We start from the raw sequence: 25,533 nt of genomic DNA on the forward strand, positions 1-25,533 counted from the left end.
GTTGCCAATGCTTGCTGCTGACCTTGAAGAAATCGGCCCATAATGATCGTGCGATATCTGTGATGTTTACTCTTCCTTTGTTGCTGCCACCGAACTGACAGCAACACCAGGAGAGTAAACACCATAATGAATGATCACAAGGTTGTTGTGGGCAGTTTTCTTCAAGGTCATCAGCAAGCACTGGAACTTTGATGCTGATGCTGATTCCAAAATCTAGACCATGTTGAGATAATTGTTTGATATGTTTTTAATCTTTTCTTTTGATAAATATATCCAAATCAATGTCTTAATACTTGATTTAATAAACTGAACATTACTCTCCCAATAATTTGTGGCATATCTCGATAAATAATAGCATGACTCAAGGATTATGAAAGCTAATGTTTAAACCACACATCAGACACTGGAATATGTCAAGTACCACATGACACCACATGAGCTCGCCATTTTTAGTCACAAAACTAAACGGTCTCACTGATTCTCAGTCAATAAATCAGTTTTTAATTATATACGATAAAAACACAAAGATCAGTTTTAATCAATTAACATAATTTTGACCTACACTCTTTGATGCAAGAATGAATAATAAATAGCCACCTCACGTTTTTGATAAGTACACTTTTCAATTGTATGCATAATATTATATTAGCCTATTCAAAATGACACCGCTTTAATTATCGAGCTTGCATGGAAATTTAAAACCCAATATCTTTGCCACATCTAGGTTTGGTGTATTTCACATACTAGTTGCTTCTGCGTGTCTCTTACTATGAATTGAAACGTGACCCATCCAGCTGACCTGCTGAGTTACTTCAGCACTTTGTATCCTTTTGTGTATTAACCAGCATCTGCAGTTCTTTGTTTCTACTAGATGTGCAATGATACTCTATTACTTAGTAATCCCTTACACAGTTATAGCAGACAATCGGCTATATCACCATTTCACCCCACCCCCCGGCCCTCAATGGTCCATTATAACAAATATTTATTACATAAAATGAAAAATACTAAGTAACATTGGCTTGTGCCAGGCATCGTTGTACAATGGGCCAGACATTCCTGACTGTGCCTGTATGTGCCATCAATGTTCCACACTACCCTCAGCTTAAACTCTAAGTCCAAAGACTGATCTCACGTGTCAGTAGTTCCAAGCAAGTGGATCAGGCAGTTTTTGTGCTGCTTCATGACGGTATCGTATCTCCCTTCAGGGATAAAGCGTGGGGAAGGGTTTTGTTTTGGTTTTATTATTTTTTAAATGTTAAAGTAATTAGCTTTCATGAAAGCTGTAGTTAGCATACATAGGTAATGCTTCATATGAATTGTTCTATTTCTCATGGTTTCCAATTGCACCTGATACTGTAGAAATATTACATTACTGTAGAAACATCACAGATGTAGTTCCTATTTTAATAATAATCTTAAATATTTTAATTCTATGTTGTTTCTTCCTTCATTTATAAACGTACATATTCAGAGTTTGATGGTAAAATATCAATGGAAGTACTATGGTACTATAACAACATTTAAAAGATATTTGGAAGGCAACATGGATAGGAAAGGTTTAGAGGGATATGGGGCAAACACAGGCTGGTGAGACTAGCATGGATAGGGCATCTTGTTCACCATGGGTAAGTTGGACCGAAGGGTCTGTACGGCTCTATGACTCTACATGTGGTAACATTTGCAATATGAGCAAAGACTACATAAATAAATATGGTGCTTATGAATCACACGAACAGTGCCTCATGAACAAATGCAATTTTATTAACTAACGTGATCAATAGTTGCATCATCAAATCTACCGACCAATCTCCAATCATGCTGCTATATAGAAACGCCTCGCTGCTCAACCACTGCTTCATTATAAGGTGCCTTTACAAAGTCCATAATTACAGCATTTTCCTCTGCTCTTATTTACTAAGGCTAAACATTTGACTTTGGCTGTCAGAATCCCAGATGCAAACATTTCATAGGTGTCCAGGAAATCAAAAATATGAAATAGAAATTACCATTTTGAAATAGCAGAGATAAATAACCACAACCAACCATAGATCGATACAAGACTATTGACTGACATTTATTAGAAACCCACTGACTCCCACAGCTATCTAGACTATACTTCTTTCCACCCTGCCTCCTGCAAAGACACTATCCACTATTCCTCCGTCTATGCCGCATCTGCGCCCGAGATGAGGTGTTCCATACCAGGACATCTGAGATGTCCTCATTCTTTAGGGAACGGGAGTTCCCCTCTTCCATCATAGTTGAGGCCCTCACTAGGGTCTCCTCAATATCCCGCAGCTCCGTTCTTGCTCCCCCTCCCCCCACTTCGTAACAAACACGCCCCTCTTGTCTTCACCTTTCGCTCCATCAGCCGTTGCATACAGCAGATAATCCTCCAACATTTTCGTCAGCTCCAACGGGATCCCACCACTAGCCACATCTTCCCATTTTCTCCGCTTTCCGCAGAGTCCGTTCCCTCTGCAACTCCCTGCTTAATTCACCCTTCCCACCCAAACCACCCCCTCACCTATATGTCGGTGAGGCCAAGGCTCAGCGATCGTTTCGCTGAACACCTCCGCTCAGTCTGCCTAAACCTGCCGGATCTCCCGGTTGCTAAACAATTTAACTCCCACTCCCATTCCAACACTGACCTTTCTGTCCTGGGCCTCCTCTATTGTCAGAGTAAGGCCCAGAGCAAATTGGAAGAACAGCACCTCATATTTTGCTTGGGCAGCTGACATCCCAGCGGTATGAATGTTAACTTCTCTAACTTCAAATAACCCTTGCTTTCCCACTTTCTTCATCCCCCTCCAAGTTCTCCAACAAGTCTGATTGTCCCTAATTACATTTTATCTCTGTTTGCTTTGTTGTTACCTTCTCCTAGCTAACAATGATCTATTCTACATTTTCCTTGATCATCCCCTTTGATGTCTTGTTCTCACACTTTACACTTCCTTATCTCTATATCTCCCCTTCCCTGACTCTAAGTCTGAAGAAGGGTCTCGATCCGAAACGTCACCCATTCCCTCGTTCCAGAGATGCTGCCTGTCCCACTGAGTTACTCCAGCATTTTGTGTCTATCTTTGGTTTAAACTAGCATCGCAGTACCTTCCTACACAAACAATCCTAGTATCAGCATCGAGATTATCCATATCTGAAAGAACCACTGTGGTTAAAGTGCTAATTATTGACTTCTGCTCATCAAAAATCAATTGCTCAATTTCGGAGGAAAACCTCAATCATCAGATCATCATTTAGTGTATAAGAGGGAACTGCAGATGCTGGAGAATCGAAGGTTACACAAAAAAGCTGGAGAAACTCAGCGGGTGCAGCAGCATCTATGGAGCGAAGGAAATAGGCAACGTTTCGGGCCGAAACCCTTCTTCAGACTGATCGGGGGCGGGGGTGGGTGGGGACAAGAAAGGGAAAAGGAGGAGTAGCCAGAAGGCTGGGGGATGGGAGGAGACAGCAGGGGGGCTGAGGAAGGGGAGGAGACAGCAAGGACTAACAAAATTGGGAGAATTCGATGTTCATGCCCCCGGGGTGCAGACTCCCCAAACGGAATATGAGGTGCTGTTCCTCCAATTTCCGGTGCTGCTCGCTGTGGCCATGGAGGAGACCCAGGACAGAGAGGTCGGAGGCGGAGTGGGAGGGGGAGTTGAAGTGCTGAGCCACCGGGAGGTCAGCTTGGTTATTGCGGACCGAGCGGAGGTGTTCGGCGAAACGATCGCCCAACCTCCGCTTGGTCTCACCGATATAGATCTGCTGACATCTAGAGCAGCGGACGCAATAGATGAGGTTGGAAGAGATGCAGGTAAACCTCTGTCGCACCTGGAACGATTGCTTGGGTCCTTGAACGGAGTCGAGGGGGGAGGTAAAGGGACAAGTGTTGCATCTCTTGCGGTTGCAAGGGAAAGTGCCCGGGGAGGGGGTGGACCGAGAGGGAAGGGAAGAATTGACAAGGGAGTTATGGAGGGAGCGGTCTTTGCGGAAGGCAGATATGGGGGGAGATGGGAAGATGTGGCGAGTAGTGGGGTCACGTTGGAGGTGGCGAAACTGACGGAGGATTACTTTTTGTATGTGACGGCTGGTGGGGTGAAAGGTGAGGACTAGGGGGACTCGGCCCTTGTTGCGAGTGCGGGGATGGGGAGAGAGAGCAGTGTTGTGGGGTATGGAAGAGACCCTGGTGCGAGCCTCATTTATGGTGGAGGAGGGGAACCCCCGTTCCCTGAATAGTGAGGACATTTCAGATGTCCTGGTGTGGAACGCCTCATCCGTGGAGCAGATGCAGCGTAGACGGAGGAATTGGGAGTAGGGGATGGAGTCCTTACAGGAAGCAGGGTGGGAAGAAGTGTAGTCCAGATAGCCATGGGAGTCAGTGGGTTTATAGTGTATGTCGGTTAGAAGTCTATCACCTGCAATGGAGATAGTGAGGTCAAGGAATGGTAGGGAAGTGTCGGAAATGGTCCAGGTGTATTTGAGTGCCGGATGGAAGTTAGTGGTGAAGTGGATGAAGTCAGTCAGTTGTGTGCGGGTGCAGGAGGTGGCACCAAAGCAGTCGTCGATGTAGCGGAGGTAGAGGTCGGGGATGGGGCCCTGGTATGTATTGAAAGTCGAACGTGAAGTTATTGAGGGTAAGGACCAGCTCCGCTAGGCGGAGGAGAGTGTCAGTGGCTGGGTATGGGTTGCTTCTCTGGTCGAGGAAGAACCGGAGGGCTGTGAGACCATCGTGGTGGGGGATGGAGGTGTATAGTGATTGGACGTCCATGGTGAAGATGAGGGGGTGAGGGCCTAGAGAATTGAATGCGTGGAGACGACGGAGAGTGTCTGAGGAGACACTCCTCCAAATACAAGGGCGTAGCTATGGGCACACGCATGGGCCCCAGCTATGCCTGCCTATTTGTAGGTTACGTCGAGCAATCCTTGTTCAATACATACCAGGGCCCCATCCCCGACCTCTACCTCCGCTACATCGACGACTGCTTTGGTGCCACCTCCTGCACCCGCACACAACTGACTGACTTCATCCACTTCACCACTAACTTCCATCCGGCACTCAAATACACCTGGACCATTTCCGACACTTCCCTACCATTCCTTGACCTCACTATCTCCATTGCAGGTGATAGACTTCTAACCGACATACACTATAAACCCACTAACTCCCATGGCTATCTGGACTACACTTCTTCCCACCCTGCTTCCTGTAAGGACTCCATCCCCTACTCCCAATTCCTCCGTCTACGCCGCATCTGCTCCACGGATGAGGCGTTCCACACCAGGACATCTGAAATGTCCTCACTATTCAGGGAACGGGGGTTCCCCTCCTCCACCATAAATGAGGCTCGCACCAGGGTCTCTTCCATACCCCGCAACACTGCTCTCTCTCCCCATCCCCGCACTCACAACAAGGGCCGAGTCCCCCTAGTCCTCACCTTTCACCCCACCAGCCGTCACATACAAAAAGTAATCCTCCGTCAGTTTCGCCACCTCCAACGTGACCCCACTACTCGCCACATCTTCCCATCTCCCCCCATATCTGCCTTCCGCAAAGACCGCTCCCTCCATAACTCCCTTGTCAATTCTTCCCTTCCCTCTCGGTCCACCCCCTCCCCGGGCACTTTCCCTTGCAACCGCAAGAGATGCAACACTTGTCCCTTTACCTCCCCCCTCGACTCCGTTCAAGGACCCAAGCAATCGTTCCAGGTGCGACAGAGGTTTACCTGCATCTCTTCCAACCTCATCTATTGCGTCCGCTGCTCTAGATGTCAGCAGATCTATATCGGTGAGACCAAGCGGAGGTTGGGCGATCGTTTCGCCGAACACCTCCGCTCGGTCCGCAATAACCAAGCTGACCTCCCGGTGGCTCAGCACTTCAACCCCCCCTCCCACTCCGCCTCCGACCTCTCTGTCCTGGGTCTCCTCCATGGCCACAGCGAGCAGCACCGGAAATTGGAGGAACAGCACCTCATATTCCGTTTGGGGAGTCTGCACCCCGGGGGCATGAACATCGAATTCTCCCAATTTTGTTAGTCCTTGCTGTCTCCTCCCCTTCCTCAGCCCCCCTGCTGTCTCCTCCCATCCCCCAGCCTTCTGGCTACTCCTCCTTTTCCCTTTCTTGTCCCCACCCACCCCCGCCCCCGATCAGTCTGAAGAAGGGTTTCGGCCCGAAACGTTGCCTATTTCCTTCGCTCCATAGATGCTGCTGCACCCGCTGAGTTTCTCCAGCTTTTTGTGTAACCATCATTTAGTGTATCTAACTTTGATAATAACTTTGCCAGATCAAAGAAAAAAATAGTCAGTTACAATATAGATTCAAAGATTAATGCATTTTTAGTCTGTTGGAGTTACTGAAATTATTAGTATTTTCAACATAATATGGGATGGGGTGAAGTTCTAGTTTTTTATTTCCGCAGATGATTTCCTCAAAATGTTAACCTACAGAATCACAAACATCAGCTATTACCAGAACATCAAAGACTGGAAGATTGGCAGTTCTCTGCCTTTTAGAAGAGGGATCAACGTTGCTGTGTCTAAATTACATTTGCTGTGGATGGAATTTCAAGCTTACAATAGATTTTGCTAATGGTTCAAATCCAGGAAATATGGCTTAACTCCAGCAGTCTGTCACTCTTGTCAAGTCCATTAACACTCCATTTAAATTGTTCCAACCACCACTGTCTGACCTAATCCCTGACAGATCCACAAAATAAATGTTGCTCATTAGGTCTAGTCTGTTTAATGTAGTTTGTCCACTGCCACAAAACAAGGAGCCAGAGAAACAACTTGGTAAAATGTTTCAAATTATATTTAATCTATATTCTTAAAATCATATGTAATAAAATTTGGAAAGTATCCAGTGTTCACACAATTTTGGATTTTCTATTACAGCCCATTATTCCACTTGCTTTGAAGATGAATTAAAATAATTTAATTCAGTGATTCTTAATTGTGTCACTATAGCATTAGCACAATCAGACTGTCAGCATGCATTACAAGTGATTTCCTTCTTCCCGGGGTGCCAAGGTGACTACCAAGAGACCGGCAAATTTGATTTTAATGCTTGTTGACTTTTCCATGAGCTGGCAACACTTTGCACCAGCACAATAAGTACGTTAAATTATTTGATGGAGTTGATTGGACATGATATTCATGTGTCTTGTAAATGAGGATGACTCTGAAATCCTTTGATAGGATTTAAATATATGCATACAGTAGAGAGAAGAGATTGAAAGATCTCTGTAACCTGGACCAAAAAACAAAATACTTGAGGAACTTACGGTTCTGCCAGCATTTGTGGAGAGAAAGGAATTGTTGACATTTTGGATCAAGAGCCTGCATCAGTATGGAACATCTGGAGTGGAGTCAGGCTATCAACTGGCATTGAATTAACATTAGGAAATGTAGTCAAGTCAAGTCAAGTGAGTTTATTGTCATGTGTCCCTGATAGGACAATGAAATTCTTGTTTTGCTTCAGCACACAGAACATAGTAGGCATTGACTACAAAACACATGAATAAGTAAACTGATAAAGTGCAAATAACAGATAATGGGTTATTAATGTTCAGAGTTTTGTCTGAGCCAGGTTTAATAGCCTGATGGCTGTGGGGAAGTAGCTATTCCTGAACCTGGTTGTTGCCGTCTTCAGGCTCCTGTACCTTCTACCTGAAGATAGCAGGGAGATGAGTGTGTGGCCAGGATGGTGTGGGTCTTTGATGATAATGCCAGCCTTTTTGAGGCAGCGACTTCAATAAATCCCCTCGATGGAAGAAACGTCAGAGCCAATGATGGACTAGGTAGTGTTTACTACATTTTGTAGTCTCGTCCTCTCCAGGGCGCTCAAGTTGCCAAACCAAGCCACGATGCAACCGGTCAGCAGGCTCTCTACTGTGCACCTGTAGAAGTTAGAGAGAGTCCTCCTTGACAAACCGACTTGACAAAATGTCCTCCTTGACAACATGTAGAATGGGCAAGTAACCATTGGGACAAAACCAAGAACAGATGCATGTAATCCTCTGGCACATATCAATCTCGTATAAAACACCAAGGTATAACTGCAAACCCCAAACTGGGGTCGTCAGACGTCTCACCGGGCTGACAAGGGGGTCTGGCACCGGCACAGTGTCTGGAGCTGGGGCAGGTGTCTAGCGTAGAGAGTGTGGCCAGCATCGTGGATCCCAGTCTGGAATAGAGGGGAGAAGCGGCCGGGAGTGCTCAAGGGAGGTTGAGGATCGCTCCCGATCTGTAGGGCAGGTATCTGGGTGAGAGGGTGTGTTGGCGACCGGGGCTCCGGCTCTGGGACACAGGTGAACAGGATGCTCCGTATCTGAAGGACAGCGGTCTGAGACAATGTCTGGGATACCGATAACGGCGAAGCTGCGAGTGACTGTGAACAGGTCTCCCAATCCTCAACATGAAGCAATCATGTACAATAAACATTTAAACACCAAACAGTGGCCTTGCCAGCCTGCGGGCAATCGGTTGATCACTAATGGTTGCATCAATATCTTGCTCGTTGCCAATGTATGGCAGCTCCTTAAGTGGGAATATGTCGTACATCCCAAACCACGAGTTATTCTTGGTTTTCTCAATCGTTCTTGGATTGTCAATGATGCAAAAGAAAAACAAACGTTTGAATGAATGAATTGCTGCTTTGTGCGAGCGGTGGCAGCTGCAGTCCGGAATGTCAATGGATGACCACTGTAAACTAGAAGCTGCTGTTCGTGCAGCGAACCAGGTCAGCACCCAGTGGAACTTTTGTCTGATCAAACCCTCCCTATAATATCACCCAGATACACATCACTCCGGTAGACACAAAATGCTGGAGTAACTCAGCGGACAGGCAGCATCTCTGGAGAGAAGCCAGCTGGTGACGTTTCAGGTTGAGACCCTTCCTGTAGGGTGAGTTATTCCAACATTTTGTGCCCACCTTCGATTTAAACCAGCATTTGCAGTTCTTTCCTACACATATCAGTCCGGCCCGCTTTGGTCTTTAGACTACAGCCTTTTAGACTTTAGAGATGCAGTGTGGCAACAGGCCCTTCGGCCCACCAAGTCTGCACCGACCAGCAATCACCCTGTACAGTGGCCAAAAAAGTGGGGGGGGGCTGCTGCCCCCCCCCGGTTCCGGGGCCTATGAATTGAATGACAATAAGCCCACATAACTGCAGCTCCTGTTTATGCCTGCACCCTTGTTTTTTTACAAGACATTGGTAGTCACATCTACATTGATATCTGTAACAGCTGCCTAGTTCTTAAAACAATGTTTGTAATTCCACAAATAAACCTGAACGGCCTGGGCGGTTTTTTCGGCAACCGCCGGCATCATTGACTGACGTATCAGGTCACCGCAGCATGATGACGTATGACACGCGGTGTTTTTTTTTTGAGTTGCAAAAAATTTGTTGTCGCCATTGGATTTAGAAATGTTTTAAATCTTATGGCAACGCTGATATGATGCCGGCAGTCGCCAAAAAAAATCACCAAATGCGACAAGCCCTTGATCTAATCACCTAGGAATTGCTTATAGGTGATCATAGGTTTATTTGTGGAATCATACACTTTTAAAGAACATATATGGTTTACTTAGTATCACAACAGTCACCAATTATGCAAATGTCACCTTTAGAAATGTTCAAACGCTTTTACATCTCAAATAGCTTATTTCTAAGAGAGTGATCCAAGGTCAAGGAGCTTCTTGAGTGGCATTGCTTCACTGATGATGTCTTGTGATAATTTATCAGGATTTCATTGACAGCATCTTCTAACCCTGTACCAGCTAGCAGGACAAGGAACAGACACAGGGAAACACCAACATCTTTAAGTTTATCTCCAGGTTATATGCATACAATTCTGACTTGAAAATATATGAACATTCCTCCATTTGAGAGGACTAAAATCCTGATCTACAGCTCTCCAATATATGAGCCACAGTAGTTACAGAAGAGTTCAACACGATTGTCTTGTGAAATAAATGCTTCTTCTTCTTGCATATGGCGTGCACAGCCTAAAATTGTAGGACCACTTGTTCTATTTGATCTTATTTGATTGTGCACGCCGGGTTGATTGCATTTGTCGAAACACTCACATGAAGGTTGCAATCTTCCACCCCAAATAAATGCTGTTTTTTCCAGTTGCCTTCATTCCAAGAATGAATAAAAGACTTAAGGCATCCATCCTGCTGTTATAGGAAAAGGATGGATCTTACAACCATCACTGTTAACTGATGAACTATCGATTAAACTATGGTGATATCAATCATTTAATTTTTTTACAGGGTTCTCAAATACTCTCTCTGTTTGGATTATAGACCAGAAATTTTCAGGACTTGGGTATATAGTACACGGAAGCTTTGAGCATATCCTTAAATAATTTTCTCTGTGCATGTGGTAATCTAGAACACACGACAGAGCTTAGAATAAAGTGTGTGTTTTGGGAGTTGAAAGTAGTCAATGCCAGCTGGAGATGGCCATTACTGTGATTTTAGCTCTCCAATAAACTGGCATCATACTTTAAAGTGGATTTTAAATTCAGTGCTAAAAGATTGCTTAAAGATAATTGATATGAAACATTAACCCTGTTTTAGTTTTTCTCTCCATTGATGTCACCTGAGTATTTCCCACCTCTTTTTTAACATTTTGATTTCTAACATGTGCACCATTTTGCTTCAGGATTACTTTGTCCTTGGCAAATTGCATTAAAACAGCAAGCACAGAATAAACATTATTCGATAGATCTTGCCAGATTGTCTTTATTTACACTAAATATTTATCATGCTGTATTAATTTTCTAACAATCATCATATGTCTTGATGCAAATGTAACAATTTGGGCCATTCTGTGTTTGCACACACCATTACTAATAAAGAGAGAAACCCTGCTGTGAGTTTGGTGTAAACCACAGCAGCTTTTAGAGGGGTTTAATGTAGAAATTGAGTACAAAATATCTTTTTTTTTTGTTTGTTCTTTGGTAATCATTTGTTTAGCATTTTGGTGTCTCATGGCTAAAACAGAAATCATAAATAGAGCAATAAATCAAATTGCATTATTTCTTCCCTGATTATGTGTTTCGGTTTAAATATGGACTGTAGCTCAAAGGGTAGAAATGTCAATTAGAAAAAGAAGATAAGAAATGGGAGCAGTCAGCCATTGCAAGTCTGCTCCACTGTTGAGCAAACCAAGTCTGCTCTGTTCTAACACAATTTTCTAGAAATCTGCCAAACTTTCCTTCAAACACAATCAATGATTAGGCATTCAATGTCATCCAGTGTAGACATTTCAAAAGATTTACTACTCTCTGAGCAAAAAAATGTCTATTTATTTTAGTGATAAATGGAATGGCGGATATTTAAAGACTATGATCCCGTTCTAGACTCATCAGCTAGGCTAAATGTCTTCCAGTACTTATCCTATTGTATGATCCTTTTTTTTTAAAGAGGTCACCTCTCCTTGTTTTCACTGGCAGAGAATAGAGGCTAGCCTATGTCTCTCCTCATATGTCAGAGCTGTTATTCCAGAAACAAATTGGTGCACTCTCTCTACAGCAAGTAAATCCAATTTTAAAGGTTAGGAGACCAACATAATTTTCAAAGTATATTCTCTCTAATTATAGTAAGATATCTTTCCTTCTGCAGTGAAAAAGAATTACAAATCACAACAGGCCAACATTCTGAGGCAGAAGGTACCAGCTTTGAATTCCTTTCTAAAAACTTGACAGCAAAAATCCAAACTGACACTCCAATCCAGCTTGATGAAATCAAGTTGCTGGCTGAACAATTCATCTGTCTAGTGCCATGAAATAGCTTTGTAGAGTTAAAAGTTCCATTAACCAATTCTGTACATGTCCAGTGTGAATAAACAATAGTTGTTTTGATGTGAGAATTTTGTGCACCATTGTACTGTTTTCAGTTTACTAAGAGTAGTGTAATATCTAAAATTAGCTTCCAGGAATGTTTTCTATTGCTGCAGCCTGAATCACAAGTAGTCCTGTTTACTTAGAGAACCAACTTTTAATAATACTAAGGCTAAAGAAAAATGTTCAGTAAAAGATGGACATAGCTCCCCTACACACATAATCTCTGACAAACAAACCTCAAGTGGACTGACCCAGACTGGAATTGGGTAACCCATGCCTCCAGGGAATTACTGCAGGATCCTCTCAAAATGATGTAGTCAGAGCATTCTGAATAAATTCCCTGTTGTGTATTTGGTGCTGTAAACGGGCTTTAAATAATACTCGGACACGGAGGTAAACTACAAGTTACTTTATTTCAGGCGCCACCTAGAGACTCTCCTGCGCATGTGTCAATTGCGCAAGACCTTAAATATGTTAATCATATTTCATACCCAACATTCCTCAAAGAAGAAAATGGTTCAGCAGATCAGAAATAGGGAATACATTAGACATCTGTCAGAAATACAGCAGACAATAGAGTTTTGCACAGAAGCAGCACCACTTAGACTTTTCAGGTCAAAGACTCATTCTAACAACATATCTTCGACCCAAAACTTTCTTTTTACACACATGCTGTCTCATCTGCTGAGTGTTTCCAGCATTTTCTGTTATGATTTCAGATTTCTAACATCCACAGATTTATTGTTCACTAGACCAAGTGGGACCCATTGGCTCCCTGTCACACGGGAGGTCTGGTCCCCCAACGCAACCCGTTCCCCCAATGCAATATTCCACCACTCACCCGTTCCCCCAATGCGTTCCCCCAACGCAATGTTCCACCACTCACCCATAGCCCCCATCTGCGCTGGGACGGCTCATTTCCCCTTATCCCCAGCACTCCCTCCTCCTCTTCATTCTCCCTCTTGTAAAACTGAAAGAAAAATGCAAGCACTTGCTGCCAGAACTTTAAAAAAATTCCAATTCTTCCCCTGCCTCCCCCAGCACCCCTCCCCCTCCTGTTCAGCCTCACTCTGCCAGGACTCTGTGATTGCAACATTGTTGCAAATGAGATCCCATTGTGATGTCATTAGCTGTAAATTGCCACTGCAATTGCCACTGCAGTGTTCAAGTCATCCTTCCTCAAACTGGATTTTGTAATGTTAAAAATGTGAATAACGTTAAATATAACATCAATCTGAACTAAACTTGATGAAAACACATCCCAGGACAATTGTGAGTAAGGTGGTGCAAAAATTATAACACTATCGTGTACCGTTTTGGCATAATTTCAGGATCATACACACATACACGTAGAAACACACAATTTGAGCGTTTTAGTAATACAGGTTCACAACCTTTTATCCGGAGTTCCGGAAACCGAAAAGCTCCGAAAACCAGACATTTTTTCCAGGATGTCGTCTGCACACCAAAGCTCGCGATTGGCGCCAAACTTGACCCGAAACGACCCACGGTCAACCCAGGTCTGTACTACTGTAGCGGCTGCCTCCTCCCCGGAGACCGGGGAGACACTTAAACATCTGTAAATCATTGCTTAAATCATTGCTTAAATCATTGCTTAAATGCAACATAACTTCCTCAAACTCAACAGCGATAAGACAGAATTCCTCCTCATAGGCTCCAAATCCACACTCAGTAAAATCAATAACCCCACTCTCACCATCGACGGCACCATTGTCTCCCCATCTCCCAAGGCCCGCAACCTTGGCGTGATCTTTGATTCCACCTTCTCCCTTGAGCCTCACAGCCGCCATGTCATTAAAACCTCCTTCTTTCATCTCCGCAACATCGCCAAACTCAGACCCTCACACCTCCCGCTACTGAAAGACTCATCCATGCCTTCATCTACTCCCGACTGGACTATTGCAACTCACTTCTCCTTGGCATCAGCTCCACCTACATCAACCGACTCCAACTGGTCCAGAACGCAGCCACCCGACTCATCACCCACACCAAATCCTGGCATCACATCACTCCAGTCCTCAAACAACTTCACTGGCTTCCAATCTCCCACCAGATCACCTACAAAATCCTGGTCCTCACCTACAAAGCCCTCCACCATCTGGCCCCCCCCATATCTCACTCACCTCCTCTCCCCCTACCAACCCTCACAGTCCCTCAGATCCACATCTGCCGGTCTCCTCTCCATCCACAACTCCAACCTCTGCAGTTTTGGGGACAGAGCCTTCTCCAGGGCAGCTCCCAGGCTCTGGAACTCCCTCCCCCTACTGATCCGCAATTCCGTGTTCCTCACCATCTTCCAGTCCCGCCTCAAGACCCATCTCTTCGCCTCTGCCTATCCTTAGCCCCACGTCCCCCTCCCTTTTCATCTGTGCAATAATTGCCTCATATTGTGTTTTGAATTGTATTCTGTCTTTACTTTGTGTACTAGTCATGTCTCTACTATTTATTTCATTCCCCTTACATGTTTTTCCTCTACCTGCTAAATTTTGGAAAGTGTCCTTGAGACTCTTGAAAGGCGCCCATAAATAAAATATTATTATTATTATTATTATTAGTCAGTTAGTTTGGAGGGCTTTTATGTGAAGGGGGGGAACTTTAATTCTTAGTCCCCTACGTGGTCGGAGAGGCGCGGAGCGGGCAATGCCTTACCGGGTCTCCGTGCAGTAAGCTCCAGAGCGCTGTGTCCGCCGACTCCCAACATCGCGGAGCTGGGGCTGCAGGCGTCCGGCTGTGGGCGGCGCTCGATTTGGAGCCAGGGGTAGAGTTGCCGGGGTCAGAGCTCCAACCAGCCGGTAAGGCATTGCCCGCTCCCCGCCTCTCCGACCAGGTAGGGGACTAAGAATTAAAGTTTCCCCCTTCACCCACCCCACCACATAAAATCCCTCCAAACTAACTGACTAACATTTAAGCAATGATTTACAATGATTCCCCGGTCTCCAGGGAGGAGGCAGCCGCTCCAGACTTTTCAAGCCGCCCGTGCTACCTACCTAATCTACGCTAAAAATCTCCATTTCGAAATCCGAAAAATTCCGAAATCCAAGAAGTGTCTGGTCCCAAGGCTTTCGGATAAAAGGTTGTGCACCTGTATATAGATGGAAGAAAGATGACAAGGGTGTCTGTAAGAACATGGTGTCCTCTATAAAAACCTGTAATGTTGTAAGCTCTATGTTTATTTATTTGCTGGAAAACCCTCAAGCAAACAAAATAAGTACCTGCACTTACCATTGCCCCCAGAAATGTAACCTTTCCAGGCTACCTTTGCTGAGAGACTTATTTTGTAATAAGACTGATTACAGCTTACTGGTAAATTGAAGAATCAAAAAAATTATCCACCATCATAAAAGGAGAACAACAATAAATTAGTCTTGTGCCTTTATTCCTCGAAGGCTCACTTGGTTTCAGTTCAAAGTTTCCAAAATTTGGAGGCTTTCACAAAGGTTGCTCGTTCTCTTACAATCACCCTATAGCAATGTATTTCATCAGTATCATTTGCATTCCCTGCTTCAGAAGCCTTTACCTCCCTGAGGAGATTCTGTTAACTGCCTTCTGGCATTGTGGTACAAAACTGTACAGAAATGGTCAGATGGCATTTCAATTTGGGACCTTTCTTGTCTGAAGAAGGATCCCGACACAAAAAACATTATCTGTCCATTTCACTCCACTGAAGCTGCCTGGCCCACTGAGTTCCTCCAGAACCTTGCCTTTTGCACATGGATCCAGCATCTACAGTCTCTTGTGTCTATGTGGTCATTACATTACATTGTTGAAATTAGAAGCTTACTATGTAGAAATCAGCTGCAGTATCTTCTACATTACAACAGTAACTAGGAAAAAACTTAATTGCTTAGAGTGCTTTATGTTTCACTTTTATTGTGCATCTTTGAAATGTGATGCTTGGAACTTGACAGGAATTTACCGTTCTTTTATTGCAGACAATTACTATGGCACGCCAAAACCCCCAGCAGAGCCAATTCCACTGTTGTTAAATGTAACGGATCAGATTCTGCCTGGTGCCAGACCGAGTTCAGAGGGCAAAAGGAAAAGAAACAAGTCAGTAAGTAACATGGAAAAAGCTGAAATTGCTCCTCCTGAGGCAGAGGAAGAAGAAGAAGAAGAAACGCCTGTTGTCAATGGAAATGGAGACACAATAACACCAGGTCAGTACTTCATTGCAGTGAGAGCATAGAATAGGACTGGAGTGGAGAGATGTTAACATTTCTGTCAACATTTTGTAATGGCATGTACTTTTGAAATATTGGGAATTGATTCGCAGTGAGCGTTGATTTTTCTCCTTACATTTGTTCATATACATTCCAATAAGTATGCTGTTGTCAATGCGGAATCCAAAGTGAAATGTAGAATCCTTGGACTAGGTGAACTGGGAAAGGCATTATGAATCTCCTTCATCAATCAGGTTCATGAGCAGTGCAAAGACTAAATAATAATGTGTAAACTGAAATAGTGTATTCATCAGTAAGGCAGGTAGAGGAGAGTAACAAAGATACAAGAAGGATATCTAGAATAGAGATGAAAAAAACAGAAAGAAAAATATGATGTAAAAGCTTTTTTCATAAATCATTAATGGTGAATAGAATTTGGTCTAAGAGTCCACATTTGAGACGTTAATTTCAAATCCTCATTCAGTTCATTGGCAATGAAAATGTATCAAGATGTTATAAATATACATGGGGTAGATTAATTAATTTAACTTTCTGTGTCAAGTTAGCTTTGTATCTAGTACCATTACTGTAAGACTACTCGATAAATTTGAACAGAGTTTCATATGGTGAAATACAGTTTCCTCAGTCTTACAAGGAACAACTCCTAGATTTTCGCTTTTAATTATGCACATGTCATCACTAAAAGTTGCTGAATGATTTCTGCATAAAAATGAGTAGCACTGATAGGTTCACATTTATTTTTGCAATGAAATTCAACCTCATAATTAAATAGCTCTACGAGTTAGAAACAATTTATTTGATTTTAGTCATTTTTTGCAAAGTATATTGTTAAAGCACTTTTTTACAAAGTATAAAGTAAACCACATTTGGAGTACCTTGTGCAGTTCTAGCCGCCACACCACCACAATGATATGATTGCACTGGACATGGTAAAGAGGATATTCATCAAGACATTGGTTGGATGGGGATACCTTTAGTCATAAGGAGAGGTTGATTAAACTGGGTTGTTTTCTCTGGAATCTGAGGGGTAACATGATAGAGGTGTATAATATTAAGAGAGACATGGAAAGGGTAGGTAGATTACATTTTTTCTCATGGCAGGATATTATAAACAAGAAGGCATAGGTTTAACATGAGAGGGAAGAGATTTAAAGGAGATCTGTGGGAAGAGTTTTTCATATAGAGTGGTTGATATCTGAAATTCGTTGCCAGAGGCAGTGGCGAAGGCAGATATAATCACTTTATTTAAGAGGCATTTAGGCAGGTGTTTGAATAGGCAACGCATAGAAAGATACAAATCTAATGCAGAAAAATGGAATGGGTGTAGATGAACAAAACGGTCGACATCGACATGGTAGCCCAAAGGGTCTAAGACTCAGGGCGTACATTGACAAGCTGTTTTGGTGCACCGTCATGTCCCGAATTTCAAAGGTATTGAGCTCTTCCAATTGTACTGACCAGAGAAAAAAAGCAAGTACTGTATGATAGAAGATGAAAAGAAGCAGAATAATAAACAAACTGACAGTTCTCCCAAATACCCCCAGGCTAGTGGTTCAGAAATGGTGCAGCTGCAAAGATACCATGCTATTTTTTCTCCAATTGCTTTCAGAAAGGTTCCAGTATAAATGGAAAATTTAGCTATACATGAATAGTGGTGATGGCATACAGTTTTTTTTTTTTGCAATGGTCTATAAAAAGCCACTTCATCTAGACTAATATTTAATAATTATCAAATGGAGAAACTGTTTCTCACAATAAACCCTTCTTCAGATAATTATCAAATCTGTTTCTCACAATAACTTAGTTACATCACAACTATAGGGAAATCATATTACTCATTGTGAGTTGATTGGCTCAGGAACGGCTGATCCATATTTTGGCATCTGTGCAAAGACAAGGCGTGAATTTAGTTGGCACCAAGCCAGTCTGCGATAATGTTTCCCTCCTACAGGAAGTTTTCGGTTGGAATACATGTTTTTTTATTTTCCTTTTGTTTATGGTGTGCAACATTTCATATATAGAAAAGCCAAATAAAGTGTGGTTTACGTAGATATCGTGCAAAACAAATTATATTGAATCAGTGGAAAGAGGGCTGGTGGTTTGGCTCTTAAGAAGCATTCACGTGACCCGTAACAGATTTTACAATGTAATTCTGAAATACAGTGGATATGCACAAAGGATGAGAAATTGTAAATGCAATGATGTTGTAGGTCTCTTGTTTTGCAGAGTGTATGTGGCCATTCCGAGTCCACAAGCTATAGTTTGTGAACAAATATCTTAGATAACATCCTTTTAGAATTATTTTTGATCTGACAAAGCCCTTGTTATTTACTGCTTCCCTTGTTATTTACTGCTTCAGAGAGATGTTAGTTACCTTGTGCAAAGAGCAGAATTTGATTGTCACTTGAAATATTTTAGTTCATTTAGAATTGATGTGCCAGAAAGACATCAACTGCATGACAGTTTGCTACTTGAAATGCCAGGTTCCAGAACGCAACAATGGTAACAATAAGCATCATTATCCAAAAAGGTGATCAACTTGAATGTAAAGTGTCCACAAGTGTCACCATTTAAATTGATGTATTTTTTTCACTTAAATACATTGGTAAATTGGATTTTAAGCAGTGTGTGGGTGCTAATACATAGAATAGTCAGTTTGCAACCTTGCTCATCTGAGATCAGATAAAGTGAAGAGGGGAACAAATAGGGATACTCAAAGACAAACTGTCTATTTCCACTTTTATAACATAATAATACAGCTCTGATCTTTGTTACTTGTAGATTTCACAGTTCCAATGATTTCCCAGTGAACCACCTGTTTTTTTATATCATAGCTAACCTTGTACTCACTCAAAATTTTCTTGCACATACTGCACTTAAACTGCTATAATTAACTAACCAATTTCAACTGCGACTCTGACAATGCCTCCCTTTCAAGTGTTTCATTCCGGCAATATTACCCAATCCTATTACCCAATCCTAAAAGCTTTCATTGCTACAATTCTGTCTTTTGCACATTCCTAATGTATTAATTGGTGCACTATTGATGGCCACGACCAAGGTTTTGGAGTTCACTCCCTAAAACCCTAGCGTAATTGCTCCGCTCATGACAGCCTGAATCCGCAGCGAGTGGTGAACGTATCCCAATCTATCACTGCCTTCCATCAAGTCCTTCTTCACAATGACTTGCATCAGGAAAGCTGGAAGTAATGTCATAGATGCCTGCTATCCTGGCCATTACCTTTTTTCTGTTCTATCTTTTGGCTCGGTGTCAAATACATTACGTCTTGCAAAATTTTGCTACTTTACCTTGGCCGATGTATTTATTGTTGTATGTACACTGTTCACTCTGTGATTTTCATGTGAACAAGAAATTTCATTGCACCCTGGTACGTATGACAATAAACTCATCTGAATCTTGCCAAAGCTTGCAATCTCACAATAGGTAGACAAAAATGCTGGAGAAACTCAGCGGGTGAGGCAGCATCTATGGAGCTGATATATATCACAACAGGACTTGCTTATCTTTGAACTCTAAGCGATAATAAACTGCTTCTAAACACTTTGGTGATTTTGCAGGCTCACTTTCTGCAGGTCCTAAACTAATACACACAGATCCCTCGATAGGAATGTTTATCAGTTTCTTTGGAGATTCAGAGGAGAAACAGGCCCTCAGGGCCACCGAGGCCGCACTGACCAGAGATCAATCTACACTAGCACTCTCCTATACACTAGGAACAATTTAAACTTACAAACCTGTACGTCTTTGGTGTGGGAGGAAACTGGAGTACCTGGAGAAAACCCACCCAGTCACAAGGAAAACATACAATCTCCAAACAGACAGCACCCATAGTCAGGATCGATCCCGTGTCTCTTGCGCTGTAAGGCAGCAACTCTAGTGCTGCACCACTGTGCTACCCCATGTAACCTTTCATAACAGAAACTAATTCTCACCATGTAAAATATATTTTGAATTTTCTTTTCACAGCCTGATATTTTTTCATCTTCCACCCCTTTGCCCACTCATTTCACCTGTCCCAATCTTTTCGTAGACCATGTTCTTCTCAAATTTATTTTACTATTATTCTCACATCATAACTACACTGATAAACAAGGGAAGCCCCAAAGTAGATTCCGATGGTAACTGATGTGACAGCCTGCCAACCTGAAAAAAACATCATTTTATTCCTATTACCCATTGTATGTTTTCTATCTAATGCAACATCTGGGCTGCTGTCATGCTCTAGATTCTGTGAATATTTTACACTACAACCTTTCTAAAAAGTCCTTCAAAGATACTAAATGCCCCTTGCGTCTTACAAAAAAGTAAATCCATCAAGTAAATCCATCCTTCATAAAACCATGCCTTACCATTTCAAATCATATCATTTTTTCAGTGCTTTATTATTGCATTCTTAATGCTGTGTTGAATCACGTTTCTGACAGCTAATGTTAGGCCTTTTCCCTGTTTTGTCTCAGTATTGATATGTTTGCCATTTTCCAATTTACTGTAGCTGTTCCAGGATCTAAGGAATGTTCGAAGATCATCAGATTGTAGCCACTGTCTCTGTACCACCACTTTTAAAAGTCTCAGATACAGGGTATCAGGTCCAAGAGATTTATCGGGATTTAATCCCTTTGATTTCTCCAGAATTGTATCTTTGCTGATGATAATTATATGACAAATCTCAGTCAATACTTTCTAAAGTGGTTTCTGACTTTTTAGGAAAAAAAATGTTTTATTTAACATGGTTACTTTCTATTTCTCTTACTTCTTTGAAGAATATAAGCCATAATTGATATTATCAGAAATTATCAGAAATATTTTCCTAAATGAGCAAAATACATGCTCAAGTTTATTCTAGGTTCATATTGCCATGTGTCCTGAGCTATAATTAAAAGATTTTGAATGCTATCCAAAACAGATAAGATAATTGTATACATAAATACAATCAGGTCAAACTTAAATACAATAGATAGAGCAAAGGGGAAGATAATTTCATAGCTTTATTGTGATAAATATGACAATCTAAAATTCTTATTATTTTCCATGTAAAAATATATATGTGCTATGTAATTGAATTAGTCCTGTAACAGTTACTTTATCAATAGCTGTAGACTCTCTTTAAAGTACTTGCATTGCAATGGAACTTGGGAATGCATTTCAGTGCATGCATTGATGAATATCTATATTTCCTAAAATAATATTTTCAGATTATGCATTTCAACCTTGAGAACTAATTGAATTTGATGCTAAAGTCTGCTAGATGGCATTACTGTCAGAAATGCATTAATGGTAAAAGATTGTGACATTGTGTTTATGGAATAAACAATGAAGCCGATTTTCATCTCCTTTAATTGATATCAGTTTATAACTGGATCATAACTTGAAGTGAGTCCTTAGCATGAGCAGGAGAGAAGGTAACCATGTTGGAGTATGAATGATGAGTACAAGAGATTTGCTAATTGTCCTTCGTAGTTCAGTAAATAGATAGAAAAGAAACATTATGTGAAATCGTTAGAGATAATAGATTAATTAGATTATTTATCCATAGTATACTCATATTTCCAGGCCTGAATGAATGAAAAGATAATTCAATATGTGGATTAGGCCCCAATGCTGTCTTGTTGACATATTTATATAATGTAATGTATAGATAAAAAATATGTATGCAAATTAGAATGGTTTGTAGATGAACAGGTTAGTGAACTCTTGACTGAAGGCACAGCCTCTATTTATAGTGGGAAAACATACATTGAATAAATGTGATGAACATTTCCATCTGCTTCAGTTCTACATGAAATAATCCATATTGAAATGACTTGTTTGCTTGGAATATGTGTTAACATTTTTCTTGTACACCACCCCAGAGACCAGTCTTCATGTCTACTTCATTTACAGGATGTAAAGCTTCCTTTCACTGACAGTGGTAAATGATGAAATAAAAGATGTTTTGGCAGATGCTGTCTAATTCTCAAATGGCATAAAATGAGTGTATTGTCTTGTTTAGTGCCAGTATTACCATTGCATGAAAGCATCTTACTGTTTTAATGATTAGTATGGGAAATATAGAACAAAATATAAAATATTGGTTTGTTATATAGTATTTCCAAATACAGTTAACGTATGGCTTGCACTATACTGAGTAGGTGTCATGTGTATTGCAGCTCCTGAAATGATAATCGAAATAATTTTGACAATTTATCTAAAGCATGTTAATTTAATTTAATTTAATTTAGGGAAAGAATAGACCTCGATTAAAGTGGTTACAGTTGATTAAAGCAATGAAATTCTGAAGTTAGTGCGCTTTTCTTTTTTGGTGGCTGCAACCTTAACTTATTTACTGTCCAATATTCAGATTAAATCAATATTGGAAAATAACTCGGTCTTTCTCCCTCAATGCGATTATACTGGATCTAGCTGTTTTGAATAAGATCTTCAATGGAAACATATAGGCTAAAAGATACCTGTCTCTGAAGAAAAAATATGCAATAAAGCTTCATTTGTGTAAAGCAATCCTTTGCATTAACTGTTAGATTCCCTTTATGGGGTCTGGCACTTGTTTATTGCTTTGTTTCAATTGAATAATGCCTGTCCTTATTCATCCCCATCAAAAGATGGGAAGAGATTTTTGCACTTAAAGGGCAGCGAATATTTGGAATTCTCAACCCAAGGGTACAGTAAAGGGTTATTTGTTGAATATAATCAAAACCGAGATTGATCATTGTTTTAGATTTCATGGAATTCAATTGATATAGGGTTAAATGCAGGAAAGCGGTGCTAAGAACAGCTATCTTATTTTATTCTATGACAAATGAGATGTCGGGGACTAAATGCCTTACTTCTTGCTTCTAGTTCTCATACCCTTTTTTCATCCAATAAGGCCAGCATGCTTCCCTTATAATCTTGTCCTCTTAAGGAACTTTTGACTGTTCAGCACTTCGCCAGAACTGTTGTGAAGAATCAGCCTACGTTGTGTGCTTTAATCTACAGAGTGGGCCTTGATCTCCTTGGCCATTGAGCCAAGATGGAAGTGGAGTGTAGTCTGATACTTTTATTGGCCTTATTATTGGCTCATTCTTAATCTGCCTGAAGGTAAATAAAATTAAACATGTTTATTTGAAATATTTTTACAGGCATGCTCAGAATGAAGATAGCCAAATACCTCAGGTTGATCATTACAGGTTTCTGGAAAAATACAGATGGATGAGAAACTCAGATCTATCCTTTGCATATAACATAAATTCTGCATTGGAAATTATGAAGATATAAATAGTTTCAATGTACAAACATAAATGACGTATCTAGCCATTAGGTAGACAAAAATGCTGGAGAAACTCAGCGGGTCAGGCAGCACCTATGGAACGAAGGAATAGGTGACGTTTCGGGTCGAGACCCTTCTTCCGACTGATGTGGAGGTGGGGGGCGGGAAGAAGAAAGGAAGAGGTGGAGACAGTGGGCTGTGGGAGAGCTGGGAAGGGGAGGGGAGGGAGGGAGAATGCAATGACTACCTGAAATTGGAGAAGTCAATGTTCATACCACTGGGCTGTAAACTACCCAAGCGAAATATGAAGTGCTGTTTCTCTGATTTGCGGTGGGACTCACTCTGGCCATGGAGGAGGCTCAGGACAGACAGGTCGGATTCGGAATGGGAGGGGGAGTTGAAGTGCTGAGCCACCGGGAGATCAGGTTGGTTAATACGAACTGTGCAGAGGTGTTGGGCGAAGCGATCGCCAAGCCTGCGCTTGGTCTCACCGATGTAGAGCAGTTGACACCTAGAGCAGCGGATGCAATAGATGAGGTTGGAGAACGTGCACATGAAACTCTGCCGGGAATGACTGCTTAGGTCCTTGGATGGAGTCAAGGGGGGAGGTAATGCAATTAATGTAGCATTTCCTGCAGTTGCAAGGGAAAGTACCAATGGAGGGGGTGGTTTGGGTGGGAATGGATGAATTGACCAGGGAGTTATGGAGGGAGCGGTCTATGCAGAAAGCCGAAAGGGAAGGAGATGGGAAGATGTGGCCAGTGGTGGGATCCCGTTGGAGGTGGCAAAATTGTCGGATGATTATCTGTTGTAATTTATATTGTTGTGTTGTGAGGATTATATCTAGCCATTAGTGACAGAATCGATATTCAATAATACGTTAAAATTAGAACTATTTCATATTTATTTTCTGGATTAATGTGTTTAGCCGCTCAAGAAAAAAATATTGTAAATTTAGATAGAATTTGATAATACACCAGAATTTCACCACATTTTCTAAGATGTATATTTTCAGTGTATGGTGAAGACATTTTCATATCATCACAGAGTAAAAAAAACCACAAATCATCAGCTCCTGCCCTGCCATTAGTTTCATTTCCACATTCTAACATTTCCACCTATGCTAAAACGTATTAGCTATTGAATTTACCTGTGGGTAAGATTATGTTAATCGATGTCCTGCTCAGTTTAATTTCTGAATTCCTTGTCAGAGGCTTTACTGTTGGCAGTTTTGGATAAACCTACGTAAGTTTTGGTTTACTGCGATGAATTTTATTTTAAGGCATTATTCCTATGTTTGCACTTCGTTGCCCAGTATCAGATCTGCTGGATATTTTTCCAGCTACATTTGGCCCTAAAAATACGCTATGGTTTTATTTATATTTTTATGGGGGTTTTTAATTGAATTCATTTAGTTTTAAAAATGTGGTGTTCATCATTACAAGCATTTTATTTAGTGGATTCTGGATATAACTAGTGTTTTAAGTTCTAGGTCCACTGAACCACAAATTGTTTTGTTTTGTTTTATTTTAAATTTAGATCAGTTAATAAACTGGTACAGTGCCCTCAATAATGTTTGGGACAAAGACCCATCATTTATTTATTTGCCTCTGTACTCCACAATTTGAGATTTTTAATAGAAAAAATCACATGTGGTTGCATTGTCAAATTTTATTAAAGGACCTTTTGGATTCACAATGTAGAAATTACAGCTGTGTTTATACATTGTCCCCCCATTGCAGGGGACCATAATGTTTGGGACACATGGCTTCACAGGCATTTGTAATTGCTCAAGTGTGTTTCAATGCCTCCTTAATGCAGGTATAAGAGAGCTCTCAGCATCTAGTCTTTCTTCCAGGCTTTCCATCACCTTTGGAAACTTTTATTGCTGTTTATCAACATGAGGACCAAATTTGTGCCAATGAAAGTCAACTAGGCCATTATGAGACTGAGAAACAAGTATAAAACTGTTCGAGACATCAGCCAAACCTTAGTCTTATCAAAATCAACTGTTTGGAACATGATTAAGAAGAAAGAGAGCACTGGTGAGATTACTGGTGATAATCGCAAAGGGACTGGCAGGTCAAGGAAGACCTCCACAGCTGATGACAGTATTCTCTCTATAATAAAGAAAAATACCTAAACACCTGTCTGACAGATCAGAAACACTCTTCATGAGTCAGGTGTGGATTTGTCAATGACCACTGTCC

General features: G+C 41.5%; 1 protein-coding gene across 16 annotated transcripts in view; it reads left to right on the forward strand.

Moving 5' to 3' along the window:
• The window catches only part of magi2a (membrane associated guanylate kinase, WW and PDZ domain containing 2a), a 369,023-nt gene that overhangs the window by 243,422 nt on the left and 100,068 nt on the right, over positions 1-25,533 (forward strand). For all 16 annotated transcript variants that reach the window (XM_055653114.1, XM_055653115.1, XM_055653116.1 and 13 more), the window contains one exon: positions 15,810-16,034. In XM_055653114.1, the coding sequence (XP_055509089.1) occupies positions 15,810-16,034 (225 nt within the window). The remainder of the gene's footprint in view (positions 1-15,809; positions 16,035-25,533) is intronic.

This window comes from Leucoraja erinacea, chromosome 22 (assembly GCF_028641065.1).
Source record: "Leucoraja erinacea ecotype New England chromosome 22, Leri_hhj_1, whole genome shotgun sequence".
NCBI lineage: Eukaryota > Metazoa > Chordata > Chondrichthyes > Rajiformes > Rajidae > Leucoraja > Leucoraja erinaceus.